This window comes from Perca fluviatilis, chromosome 18 (assembly GCF_010015445.1).
Source record: "Perca fluviatilis chromosome 18, GENO_Pfluv_1.0, whole genome shotgun sequence".
In the NCBI taxonomy this organism is placed as follows: domain Eukaryota; kingdom Metazoa; phylum Chordata; class Actinopteri; order Perciformes; family Percidae; genus Perca; species Perca fluviatilis.
In genome coordinates, this window is record NC_053129.1 from 2,181,135 (window position 1) to 2,194,345 (window position 13,211).

Genomic DNA, 13,211 nt, shown 5'->3' on the forward strand with positions numbered 1-13,211 from the left:
AGCAAGCAATCAATGGCCAATTGCCTTTTTAATGCCTTCTCCGGGATCTTGTTGAAAGTCAGACACACTTCAAGGTATCCGCCGAAACTTCCTCCATGGCTGCCCCTTCATTTCTGCTCAGGAGTGGGTACAAATAATAAAGATAATGTTCGCTGAGTAATGATTTCCCATTTTCTCCTTACTTGTTCCCTGTTATTAGTAAGATCAGTATGGCAGGGAAAATTAATTTTCTTTTCACTTAGAGGGGACATTACCATGATTAATTTCAGCATGGAGTAGAGGAAACTGGAAGATTGCTGCAATATGAGGAGTGAAATCAATTTACTGATGTGGGAAGAGACGGAGAATGAGGGGCATAAACAAGTATGAAATTACCCTTTCTGTCATCTCCTTTTAAAAGGAAGAGAGCATCATTTGGAAAGGCCCTTTTGTGCCGGAAATGTGACCCTCTTTGGCCTTCATTGGGATGAAAATGAAATTTTCTCTATCTACTGGCCATTATTTCAATATCACACAAACACCTCTTGTGTCCTGGCAACCCAAAAATCAATTTACTGGCAAAGATGTAGAAAAAAAAAAATCCAATTTCAGTGCTTCTCTGTTTGGTTTTACATTGTTGAGTCGATGCATTTGCTGGCAAGAAAGACGTTTTACCACAAACTGATAAACAACGTGGCCAAAAGACACCGCTACATTACTCCTGTGAAAAGGCTTCCTTTCTCCCTTTTCACTAGGCCCTGTTCCCAAAATTAATACCGTTTTGTGTCTGTTTAATCCTTAATTTCAATGTGATGTTGTAGGTTATTATTTTACTTTATTTGTCACTTTATTATTTGACATAGGCCTGTTCAGCAGGTTTTATGGTTTCGTAGTGTTTTGCTGTTTTGGGTGGATCAGCTGCTCACCAGCTTAATCAGGGAGAGTGCTTGCAGGTTTGCCTCATTAGGCCCCATTTCTGTAGGGAGGGGCTGGGCAATCCTATGGCGTAGAACAATAGGTATGATAGTTCTGCAGTAAATTAAATTTTTATAATATTTGGGGTGCCTATTTTTGTGGGGGTGTGGCGCCAGTTTTTGAGGTTATTATGTTAATATTGAATATACGTTGTTCATAGGACCCCCCCATACAATTTAGAACAGTTTAGTTTCTCGCCTATTCATTATTTTTTTTATTTTAAAATGCATGTAGTTACAGCAAGAAAGACTAGCAGTGTGTAAGTCAGTTGCACTCCTCGCCACTAGGCGGCGACATTGACCAATAAATGGCAGGATGAACGCTAGGACCAGAACTAACGTGAGTTTTTTTTTAGTTTTGCAAAAGCGTCTGTTAACGTCGGCCGCCATTAGACTTGTGACACTACAGTACAACTTATATGGTCTTTCTTCTGTTAATTACAGGTAAATAACAGTATGAATCAAAACATGATAATATGTAGTGTTGTTAATTTAGCAAGTAGCCTTCTTGACGTGTGTTGTGATAGTTTAAAACGTTAGCATCGCAAACGTTAGCACTGCTGTTAGCTAGCTGGTGAAGTCCGTTGGTGTGTCTCAAATCGCGCACTTCTGTACTTATACTAACTATTTGAGTACACTCAAAATGTCACTCGTCGAAGTGTGGTAAATGCAGTGCACTACAAGTACCCGGATGGTGCACTCATAACGGTGAAAAAGTTGAGTGTGGATCGATGGACACTTTCCACACTCAACGGTCGCCATCTTGGCTACGTAGCGGAAGGGGCGGAGCTAACAAAAGGTGAAAAACTTTCGATAATGGCGGCCGTATGCGACAGCGAAGACCCAAATGTAAGTTCAACATTAGTCTTTTTGCTATACTTGTTTAACATATACGCAACCTGTTTATGTATGTGTGGTTAATTTTGCAGTCAGTGATGATTTTTTTACCGCGAATTATAACGTTTATTTGTACCGTAATTTGACGTGCTATTAAGCTAGCTTTAGCTAACCTTAGCTAGCTAACAGCGGCGAAGTTACCGGTACTTCTATACTCTTTGGTTTAACCACTGGCAAATAAGTTATAACCTAGCTAACGTTACACTCTTATACTGGGTTATTTTATTAACCCAACCACTGGGTTGAGGCTGTTTAACCCTGTATTATGTATATTTAACCCATATTGAGTTACTTTCAGTAACCCAGTAGTTGGGTTAATGGTTTTGGGCTGTGCCTTGATCTAAATAACCCAACCAATGGTCATTGTAACCCAGTGGTTTGGTTACATTCAAGTTTGGGTTCCTCCTCCAACGGTCTTTATCTTTTCTCCGAGGCGGGAGAACACTTTTGGAAACACTGAAGGTTTGTCATTTCTCATTTTTTAGAAAACTACCTCTGTCTTCAACAGAAACACGAGCTTGCTAGTTGTTAGTTATAATATATATAATAATAATAATCATTATTTCCATAACGGGACAGCCTGTAGAACTTTACTTTACTTTGCCGAAAGCAACCGTACTGCCCCTCTAACGGCTACCACTGATGCTAATTAAGCAAGCAGCTAGCAAGCTAGCAATGAGCCTATGCTTACTACAACATTGCTTCATTGCAGTCAAACAGCAGACTTTAGCTCCGGTTACTGGTTACTTACTTGATCTTGATTCATTGCCGGATAGGAGGAGCGTTTTAGCTCTGATAATCCAGTTAGCAACAGTGATTTCTAGCTAACTACGATTCATGCATGCTATAAGGCTAGCGCAAGTTCAAGTATGATAGCGCTAATGCTAGCTAGTAGGTTAATATTGTAGCATGATACCTAAGATTTAAATGGAGACTATTTCTAATTCTCTGAGGGAGTGACACATAAACAGTGCTTTATAAACATTTGTGTGTGTGTCTGGGGCAAATCACGAGACAAATTCACTATGATATGAAGTATTATAACGTTTTAAAAAGATCGCTAATGCTAACCGCTAGCTAGCGCTAGCTAGCGCTAATTGCTGACTCATCCTGTAAGCTAGCTAGCTAGTACAGAGCGAAGCATTGAAGGTGCATTGCACGCATTCTGTTGACAAAGTAATTTGTGTTTAGTGCAGTTAACATACTTTGTAGAAATACCACATTGTGTTTTTAAGTGATTATGAAAAGACCACTAGCTAGCTAGCTACATGGCACTAGATTACAGCAACTTCGTTATATTTTCACTAGACAGACAGACAGACTGACAGACTGAAAAATACACTTCCATACATTGATTGAACATTAACAGATCTTGTTCTTCTCCCCTATAGCGATTGAATATGGAGGACTTTGTTAAACTAAAGTTAACAGAACGGCAACTTCTTGAGCTGATTGACACTTTTGCAGGTAAATATGTTATATTGTTGTACTATATGCCTATTATTAATATTATTGAATATGTCAACATTTAAAAAAATTAGTTACCCTATCCTCATGCATCCCCAATGAAGTTGTAGGCTACACAATACTCCATTTTGTTTAGATGTACAACATCTTGACATGTAAGAGCATTATGTAAAAGAATCCAACACTCTATGTGTGCCACTGAAGACCATGCCTCCCTAAACAGAATCCCATTTTGATTACCCATCACCTGTGGTCACCATTGTAGGTCCCTGAAATACCATTTCGATAGTGACAGAAATTCCACAACTATAGAAGGCAAACAATTGGCATGAGGTTTTATTAACCTTACCATGGCCACAGAATTTATAGTTTAGCTACCTCTTATTTTACCACTACACCTCTGTCTACCATTGTGCACAGCAATACTTTAAATGTAATTTTATTAGAAAATGTGCTCTCAATCTCACACACACACACACTTTCTCTCTTTTTCTCAATCTTTCTCTCTCTCACTTATGTTATTATTTTTGTTTTGATGATATATGATTTAATTAATTATTCTAAATCTCCCCCTCTCAGATTGTGCAGGACTTCGAGGTTCTTCATAAAGAGGCATCAGACTAAATCTTTGACCTGGAGGAGGTTCAGCGAGAAGCTTGTTCATGCGGCCCAGTGGGAGGGGTAGAAGCTCCACGTGCAGACAGAGACAGAGTCTTTGTCTCAAGGTAGAAATTGTAACATCAACATAACCCTTAGATTTGTATATTTGGATTTGTGCATTATTCGAGCCATAAGCTACTCTATGATAATAGATAAACTATGATAATACTTATGTCAAACTATTTTCTTTCTTTACAGGCTCCAAAGACTACATTGCCCTGATGGTTCTGCCAGGCCTGATTCCACCTGCAGTCTTCAGGATGGGCCCAAAGACCGTGAGGACTACAGTGTCTGACGCCATGAAGGCCTTCATCGATCTTAAGCCTGTGAGTAGTCCTAGACTCACACAGCCCCTTGTATCTAGTGATGCAGGCCTTTTAATGTAAAATCTGTTAGAAAACATTAGCTGTCAGATGGTCAGTCTTTGTCATTCAAGTACTTATGGAATATTATTATTATTTGCAGGTCGGAGCCAACATGGTGGAGTACCTTCAGGCAGCAGAGCAGACCAGGCCATACCCCTGCACCCTGGTGTTGGGAGGCGAGGACTGCTGCTCTCAGGCATTCACCGTTCGCCCTGGAGCACGACAGCATTGTCCAAGCTGTACATGTTTGTGTCAAATGTTTTTGTTTGATATCAATTTCCCAAAGCAGTGTTTTCTCTGCTTAGCAGTTCCTCCCAGAAAGAATGGGGGGGTGGTAGTAATGTGGCCCCATGCGTTTGTTTTTTGGAAATGCTCATGCGATAAGGGAATTCTCTCTCTCTCTCTCTCTCTCTCTCTCTCTCTCTGTCTCTCTGTCTCTGTCTCTGTCTCTCTGTCTCTCTCTCTCTCTCTGTCTCTCTCTAATATTTAGGAGGAATATAAGGAGGAAATTAATTATTGTTAATTGTTGCTTGGTATTAGTCCAGTTATTTGATACTCATTTTGAAATGAGGTAGGGATAATGTGGCCCCATGCATTTCTTCTTTGGAAACGCTCATGTGATAAGGGAATTGGACTTGTTATTGTTATTCCAGTTTTTCTCTTTAAATTAGTAAAATAAATATTGTTCAATAAAATCAGTGACATTAATGAAGTGTATGCATTGTCTGTTATTATTAATAAATATATATTTTTTTTTTTATTTGAGTTATTCCCAACCCAGTACCTGGTTCAATATAGGACAGAACACATGCTGGGTTGTTTTGACTTTTTGAACTGGGTTGAAATTTTAACCCAGTATAAGGGGTTGCTTCGCCTAACCAAAGCCTGGGTCATTCTGACACCAATGTTGGGTTAATGCAACTCATTACTGGGTCAGATCCACCAACCCAAATATTGGGTTAAATTGACCCCCTTGTTGGGTTGATATTTGACCCATTCATTTAGTTATTCTTTCATCTATGAAATTCCTATATATTCCTATATATTATTTATTAATAATAACAGACAATGCATACACTTCATTAATGTCACTGATTTTATTGAACAATATTTATTTTACTCATTTAAAGAGAAAAACTGGAATAACAATAAAAAGTCCAATTCCCTTATCACATGAGCGTTTCCAAAGAAGAAATTCATGGGGCCACATTATCCCTACCTCATTTCAAAATGAGTATCAAATAACTGGACTAATACAAGCAACAATTATTAACAATTAATTTTCTCCTTATATTCCTCGTAAATATTAGAGAGAGAGAGAGAGAGAGAGACAGAATTCCCTTATGGCATGAGCATTTCCAAAAAACAAACGCATGGGGCCACATTACTACCACCCCCCCATTCTTTCTGGAGGAACTGCTAAGCAGAGAAACACTGCTTTGGGAAATTGATATCAAACACATGTAAACATTTGACACAAACATGTACAGCTTGGACGTCGCTGTCGTGCTCCAGGGCCGGCCCACTGGGAACGGTGAATGCCTGAGAGCAGCGCTCCTCGCCTCCCAACACCAGGGTGCAGGGGTATGGCCTGGTCTGCTCTGCTGCCTGAAGGTACTCCACCATGTTGGCTCCGACCTGCAAATAATAATAATATTCCATAAGTACTTGAATGACAAAGACTGACCATCTGACAGCTAATGTTTTCTAACAGATTTTACATTAAAAGACTTTCATCACTAGATCCAAGGGGCTGTGTGAGTCTAGGACTACTCACAGGCTTAAGATCGATGAAGGCCTTCATGGCGTCAGACACTGTAGTCCTCACGGTCTTTCGGCCCATCCTGAAGACTGCAGGTGGAATCAGACCTGGCAGAACCATCAGGGCAATGTAGTCTTTGGAGCCTGTAAAGAAAGAAAATAGTTTGACATAAGTATTATCATAGTTTATTTATCTATTATCATAGAGTAGCTTATGGCTCGAATAATGCACAAATCCAAATATACAAATCTAAGGGTTATGTTGATGTTACAATTTCTACCTTGAGACAAAGACTCTCTCTGTCTGCACGTGGAGCTTCTACCCCTCCCACTGGGCCGCATGAACAAGCTTCTCGCTGAACCTCCTCCAGGTCAAAGATTTAGTCTGATGCCTCTTTATGAAGAACCTCGAAGTCCTGCACAATCTGAGAGGGGGAGATTTAGAATAATTAATTAAATCATATATCATCAAAACAAAAATAATAAGATAAGTGAGAGAGAGAAAGATTGAGAAAAAGAGAGAAAGTGTGTGTGTGAGATTGAGAGCACATTTTGTAATAAGAAAATTACATTTAAAGTATTGCTGTGCACAATGGTAGACAGAGGTTTAGTGGTAAAATAAGAGGTAGCTAAACTATAAATTCTGTGGCCATGGTAAGGTTAATAAAACCTCATGCCAATTGTTTGCCTTCTATAATTGTGGAATTTCTGTCACTATCGAAATGGTATTTCAGGACCTACAATGGTGACCACAGGTGATGGGTAATCAAAATGGGATTCTGTTTAGGGAGGCATGGTCTTCAGTGGCACATATAGTGTTGGATTCTTTTACATAATGCTCTTACATGTCAAGATGTTGTACATCTAAACAAAATGGAGTATTGTGTAGCCTACAACTTCATTGGGGATGTATGAGGATAGGGTAACTCATTTTTTTTAATGTTGACATATTCAATAATATTAATAATAGGCATATAGTACAACAATATAACATATTTACCTGCAAAAGTGTCAATCAGCTCAAGAAGTTGCCGTTCTGTTAACTTTAGTTTAACAAAGTCCTCCATATTCAATCGCTATAGGGGAGAAGAACAAGATCTGTTAATGTTCAATCAATGTATGGAAGTGTATTTTGCAGTCAGTCTGTCTGTCTGTCTGTCTAGTGAAAATATAACGAAGTTGCTGTAATCTAGTGCCATGTAGCTAGCTAGCTAGTGGTCTTTTCATAATCACTTTAAACACAATGTGGTATTTCTACAAAGTGTGTTAACTGCACTAAACACAAATTACTTTGTCAACAGAATGCGTGCAATGCACCGTCAATGCTTCGCTCTGTACTAGCTACTAGCTAGCTTACAGGATGAGTCAGCAATTAGCGCTAGCTAGCGCTAGCTAGCGGTTAGCATTAGCGATCTTTTTAAAACGTTATAATACTTCATATCATAGTGAATTTGTCTCGTGATTTGCCCCAGACACACACACAAATGTTTATAAAGCACTGTTTATGTGTCACTCCCTCAGAGAATTAGAAATAGTCTCCATTTAAATCTTAGGTATCATGCTACAATATTAACCTAGCTACTAGCTAGCATTAGCGCTATCATACTTGAACTTGCGCTAGCCTTATAGCATGCATGAATCGTAGTTAGCTAGAAATCACTGTTGCTAACTGGATTATCAGAGCTAAAACGCTCCTCCTATCCGGCAATGAATCAAGATCAAGTACCACTCTTGTTGTTATTGTTGTTTGTTTTAGGATGATGTGATCACTGTTCTTGTCATTGTCCCTTTGTATATAGTCTGCATATAGTGTCTTTGTATGTATTCATTAATTTGTGTGTAACACCAACCTGCCAGGGGGTCTGCAGATGGAAATTAGCCTAAGGCTATAATCTGGCATATTTACATTTGTGAAAATGTTCATTAATATGTATTGTCCCCCTTTTCTTTCAAATAAATAAATAAAATAAATCAAGTAAGTAACCAGTAACCGGAGCTAAAATCTGCTGTTTGACTGCAAGCACTGTTGTAGTAAGCAACTCCTTGCTAGCTTGCTAGCTGCTTGCTTAATTAGCATCAGTGGTAGCCGTTAGAGGGGCAGAAACGGTTGCTTTCGGCAAAGTAAAGTAAAGTTCTACAGGCTGTCCCGTTATGGAAATAATGATTATGATTATCCATCCATCCATCCATCTTCGTCCGCTTATCCGGTGTCGGGTCGCGGGGGGAGCAGCTCCAGCAGGGGACCCCAAACTTCCCTTTCCCGAGCAACATTAACCAGCTCCGACTGGGGGATCCCGAGGCGTTCCCAGGCCAGGTTGGAGATATAATCCCTCCACCTAGTCCTGGCTCTTCCCCGAGGCCTCCTCCCAGCTGGACGTGCCTGGAACACCTCCCTAGGGAGGCGCCCCAGGGGCATCCTCACCAGATGCCCGAACCACCTCAACTGGCCCTTTTCGACGCAGCGGAGCAGCGGCTCTACTCCGAGCGCTCCTCACGGATGACTGAGCGCTCTCACCCTATCTCTAAGGGAGACGCCAGCCACCCTCCTGAGGAAACCCATTTCGTCCGCTTGCACCCTGGATCTCGTTCTTTCGGTCATGACCCAGCCTTCATGACCATAGGTGAGGGTAGGAACGAAAACTGACCGGTAGATCGAGAGCTTTGCCTTCTGGCTCAGCTCTCTTTTCGTCACAACGGTGCGATAGATGGAATGTAATACCGCACCCGCTGCGCCGATTCTCCGACCAATCTCCCGCTCCATTGTCCCCTCACTCGCGGACAAAACCCCAAGGTACTTGAACTCCTTCACTTGGGTTAAGGACTCATTCCCTACCTGGAGAAGGCATTCCATCGGTTTCCTGCTGAGAACCATGGCCTCCGATTTAGAGGTGCTGATCCTCATCCCAACCGCTTACACTTTCGGCTGCGAACCGATCCAGTGAGTGCTGAAGGTCGCAGGCCGATGATGCCATCAGGACCACATCATCTGCAAAAGCAGCGATGAGATCCCCAGCCCACCGGCACCGCCTCCCCACCCCGACTACGCCTCGATATCCTGTCCACAAATATTACAAACAGGATTGGTGACAAAGCGCAGCCCTGGCGGAGGCCAACCCTCACCTGAAACGAGTCCGACTTACTGCCGAGAACCCGGACACAGCTCTCACTTTGGTGCGTACAGAGTTGGATGGCCCTGAGTAGAGACCCCCTCACCCCATAGTCCGCAGAGCACCTCCCACAGTATCTCCGGGGGACCCGGTCATACGCCTTCTCCAAATCCACAAAACACATGTAGACCGGTTGGGCATACTCCCAGGCCCCCTCCAGGATCCTTGCGAGAGTGAAGAGCTGGTCCGTTGTTCCACGACCAGGACGGAATCCGCATTGTTCCTCCTCAACCTGAGGTTCGACTATCGGGCCGAACCCTCCTTTTTCCAGCACCTTGGGTAGACTTTACCAGGGAGGCTGAGAAGTGTGATACCCCTGTAATTGGCACACACCCTCTGGTCCCCCTTTTAAAAAGGGGAACCACCACCCCAGTCTGCCACTCCTTTGGCACTGTTCCAGACTTCCACGCAATGTTGAAGAGACGTGTCAACCAGGACAGCCCCTCCACACCCAGAGCCTTGAGCATTTCTGGACGGATCTCATCAATCCCCGGGGCTTTGCCACTGTGGAGTTGTTTGACTACATCAGTGACTTCCGCCCGGGAAATCGACGCCAATCCCCCGTCATCCTCCAGCTCTGCCTCTAACATAGAGGGCGTATTAGTCGGATTCAGGAGTTCCTCAAAATGCTCCTTCCACCGCCCTATTACCTTATGATTATTATTATATATATTATAACTAACAACTAGGAAGCTCGTGTTTCTGTTGAAGACAGAGGTAGTTTTCAGAAAAATGAGAAATGACAAACCTTCAGCGTTTCCAAAAGTGTTCTCCCGCCTCGGAGGAAAAGAAAAAGACCGTTGGAGGAGAACCCAAACTTGAATGTAACCCAACCACTGGGTTAAAATGACCATTGGTTGGGTTATTCAGATCAAGGCACAGTCCAAAACCATTAACCCAACTACTGGGTTACTGTAAGTAACCCAATATGGGTTGAATATACATAATACAGGGTTAAACAGCCTCAACCCAGTGGTTGGGTTAATAAAATAACCCAGTATTTTTAAGAGTGTACATGTGTTGTGGTATACGGTTGTTGTTTTTAAACTATCGTCCTCACTGTAGACGATTTTAGCGTTAGATGTGTGATCTGGTAAATATACATTAAGCTGCGAGCGTTAGTAGTACTGTTACAGTACGTTAATGTATGCTATGTTATATCGTATTAACAGTGCTGTTTCTGTCCTGATCTGACTTATATAATCGTTAGGGACACGGACAATGCTGCCAACTTGAGGGAAGTCCTCGTCTGCTGGAAGGCGAACGACCTGGGGAGGAGAGAGAGGATTTCCGCGCTTGATTTCTTGTGGACAGCACAGTGCACTGTCAGTGTGCAAAGGCTCTGGCTAAACCACGCATCAGATGTACCGGCCGGCGAGCCAAAAGAGGAAGACAAGGGCCTCGATGACGGGTCCAGCCGTGCCGAGGATGTACCGTTAAAGGACCCCCTGGAGAGTCTGAAGTCCACCCTCATATCACTTTCCCCATCAAAAATACAGGGCCAGCAATGAATAGAACAATAGGATCTATTTAAATGTCTATTGGATTGCCTCTGCTTTCACTCTTGTATTGTCACTGTAATTAATAGCTATTGCAATAAACACCCTTTATATAAACATATAATATGACTATTTTCTATTATTATTCATTATATGTCAGTTGGACACCATTTTAATTGCTCCAATTTTTTTTACAATGAATTAAGAGCAAAAGTATGAATATCATCATACCTGGATGTTTACGGTTGCATAAAACAGAGGGCAAAAACAAGCAACAATAAAAACCATCACATTCATTTTGATGAACAAGGCAGAAATGTATGGTGACACCAGGTGGTGAGAATGCTCTGCCCTGGGTATAATTCACAATTTCACAGAAGAAGAAGGAGGAGGACTGAGATGTTTTGATCGTCACTTCAGGTAAGTACATAAGGCAGTGCGCGATTTGAGACAATACTCCCCCGTCAAATTTTACGCACTATGCAAGTAAGTACATAGTGTACGAAGTGCACTTCCCTTAGTGCACTACGGGAAGTGCGCGATTTGAGACACACTACGTGTGTATATGTTGGGCTGGCGTGTTGTGTGAGCATTTATGATTAGGTTCCTTTTTGTTATTCAGTGCCAGATGTTATTAAATGTTGTTAATATAATCTGTTAAATTGATGTGTTTAGAATCACTGTATAGCATGTAACTGGGGGCAGCTGTAATGATGCAGGGTATTTTGTGTTCAATTGAGAATGTGCTGAGGGACATTTTGGTTTTATTATTGTGTTTTAGTTTTGCAAAAGCGTCTGTTAACGTCGGCCGCCATTAGACTTGTGACACTACAGTACAACTTATATGGTCTTTCTTCTGTTAATTACAGAAATGGAGTTTTTTGAACATTAAAATATGTGGCACCAGATTCATCCTTCTGTCGTCAATCTGCACGTGCTACATATTTTTGGCGAGCCAGCCAGGAGGGACTGAAGGAGCAGCAGTGCGTCCCAGTCCCTACTTCGAATCCAGTACAGGAAGTCCAGCGTGGTTAAGTCCAAAGAGGAAGCATGGAGCAGCTCCAGGATGAAGTCAGCTCAGTATTGTGGACATTGGGAAAGCCGGAACTCATAAAGGTGTGTCATCAATTGAAGTGTAGTGAACCATCAGGGGTAGGATTCCAAGGCTTATCCCGTCGTGCCCTGGGTCGTCTGGCAGAGAATACTCTGGATGAGTTGGAGGAGTGTGAAGAATCTGATGGGTTCCAACAGTTTCTTAGCGGCCTCCTGTCTTTTATAAAGTCCATGCAGGGACATGACACTGAGCAAACAGAAACACAACCTAAGGAACCTAGTGAAATGGAGAGGTTAAAAGAGGAGTATGCTCAGCTTCAGCAGGCCCAGGCAGAGGCACGCCATGCACTGGAGGAGAAGATTCAGGCACTAGGAGATCAGTTGAGCAATGCAACCATAGCCAGGGAGCAGAACGTCACCACGACTACACCCCTTATAGCACCAGAGGTGACAATAAGGAGAGAGTTCCGGATCAGTGGGCAAATAGGGGAGGCCGGACAGAGAGATAAACTCTCCTTCACTAGCCTTACTAACCAAATTGAGTCTGGATTAAAGAAAGGTTATTCAGAGACGGACATTATTGAGGCTGTGGTGAAAGCTGTAAGTCCTGGTATCCACCTACGTGACCTATTGGAAATTAAGAGAGACCTCACACTTTCCACTCTGAAAACCATCCTGAGAGGCCACTATAAAGTTGATTCATCCTCTGATCTCCTCCATCGGCTCATAAACATATTCCAGGAACCTAAGGAATCTGCACAGAACTTCCTCTTCAGGGCAATTGAGCTCAGGGAGAAACTGTCCGGAGGTGAGAATGATGGTGAACAGTTCAGCCCCGACCTAATCCAACGCAAGTTTCTGCGTTCATTAGAGACTGGTCTTCTTAGTCCCATGGCATGAAAATTTCACTTTGAGTTTTTTTAACATTAATAAGAGTTTCCCCAGCCTGCCTATGGTCCCCCAGTGGCTAGAAATGGTGATAGGTCTAACCCGAGCTCTGGGTATCCTGCTCTACCTTTGAGAAAATGAAAGCTCAGATGGGCCAGTCTGGAATCTTCTCCTTATGAGGTCATAAGGGGCAAGGTTACCTCCCCTTTCTCTGCAAGAATTTGGCCCGCCCATGAGAGAGACATCATGGCTTTCAAACAAGCAAAGTGGCCAGGGCCACACCCCCACCCTCCACCTTGCGCCCCCTCTCTCCTCCTCCATAGCTACAGACACAGAAATGGCACATCCTAAGGAAAGCTCATTGTGGGACTGGCTCTAGTGGCTGTAATTCTGCACCAAGGCTGAATTTCGGGAAAGAGACTTCAGATACAGTATTAGGGGACCACTAAAGTCTATATAAAAGATACTTCAAATACAGTATTAGGGGACCACTAAGCTCTA

At 42.4% G+C, this 13,211-nt stretch overlaps 1 protein-coding gene and 2 long non-coding RNA genes across 4 annotated transcripts; 1 reads left to right on the forward strand and 2 right to left on the reverse strand.

The window, feature by feature from the left end:
- Positions 1–1,211: 1,211 nt before the first annotated feature.
- Positions 1,212–12,743, forward strand: LOC120546178. 2 transcript variants are annotated; one of them, XM_039780946.1, is made up of 2 exons: positions 1,212–1,397; positions 11,639–12,743. In XM_039780946.1, the coding sequence occupies exon 2, from the start codon at positions 11,820–11,822 to the stop codon at positions 12,720–12,722; it is 903 nt and encodes a 300-aa protein (XP_039636880.1). In that variant the 5' UTR covers positions 1,212–1,397; positions 11,639–11,819; the 3' UTR covers positions 12,723–12,743. The 2 variants fall into 2 exon arrangements, with proteins under 2 accessions (XP_039636880.1, XP_039636881.1); XM_039780947.1 differs by having other exon boundaries at positions 1,212–1,293.
- LOC120546180 lies at positions 5,879–6,405 on the reverse strand. Its single transcript, XR_005636827.1, has 3 exons — positions 6,385–6,405; positions 6,120–6,247; positions 5,879–5,980 (listed from the first exon to the last, which is right to left on the reverse strand). It is a non-coding gene; the product is annotated as an uncharacterized LOC120546180 (long non-coding RNA).
- Positions 6,401–10,503, reverse strand: LOC120546179. The gene is made up of 3 exons (XR_005636826.1): positions 10,019–10,503; positions 7,104–7,179; positions 6,401–6,528 (listed from the first exon to the last, which is right to left on the reverse strand). It is a non-coding gene; the product is annotated as an uncharacterized LOC120546179 (long non-coding RNA).
- Positions 12,744–13,211: the final 468 nt, after the last annotated feature.

What these genes read in the sequence shown, in the direction of transcription:
- LOC120546178 (XM_039780946.1), top strand. Translation starts at nt 11,820, where the DNA reads ATGGAGCAGCTCCAGGATGAAGTCAGCTCAGTATTGTGGACATTGGGA.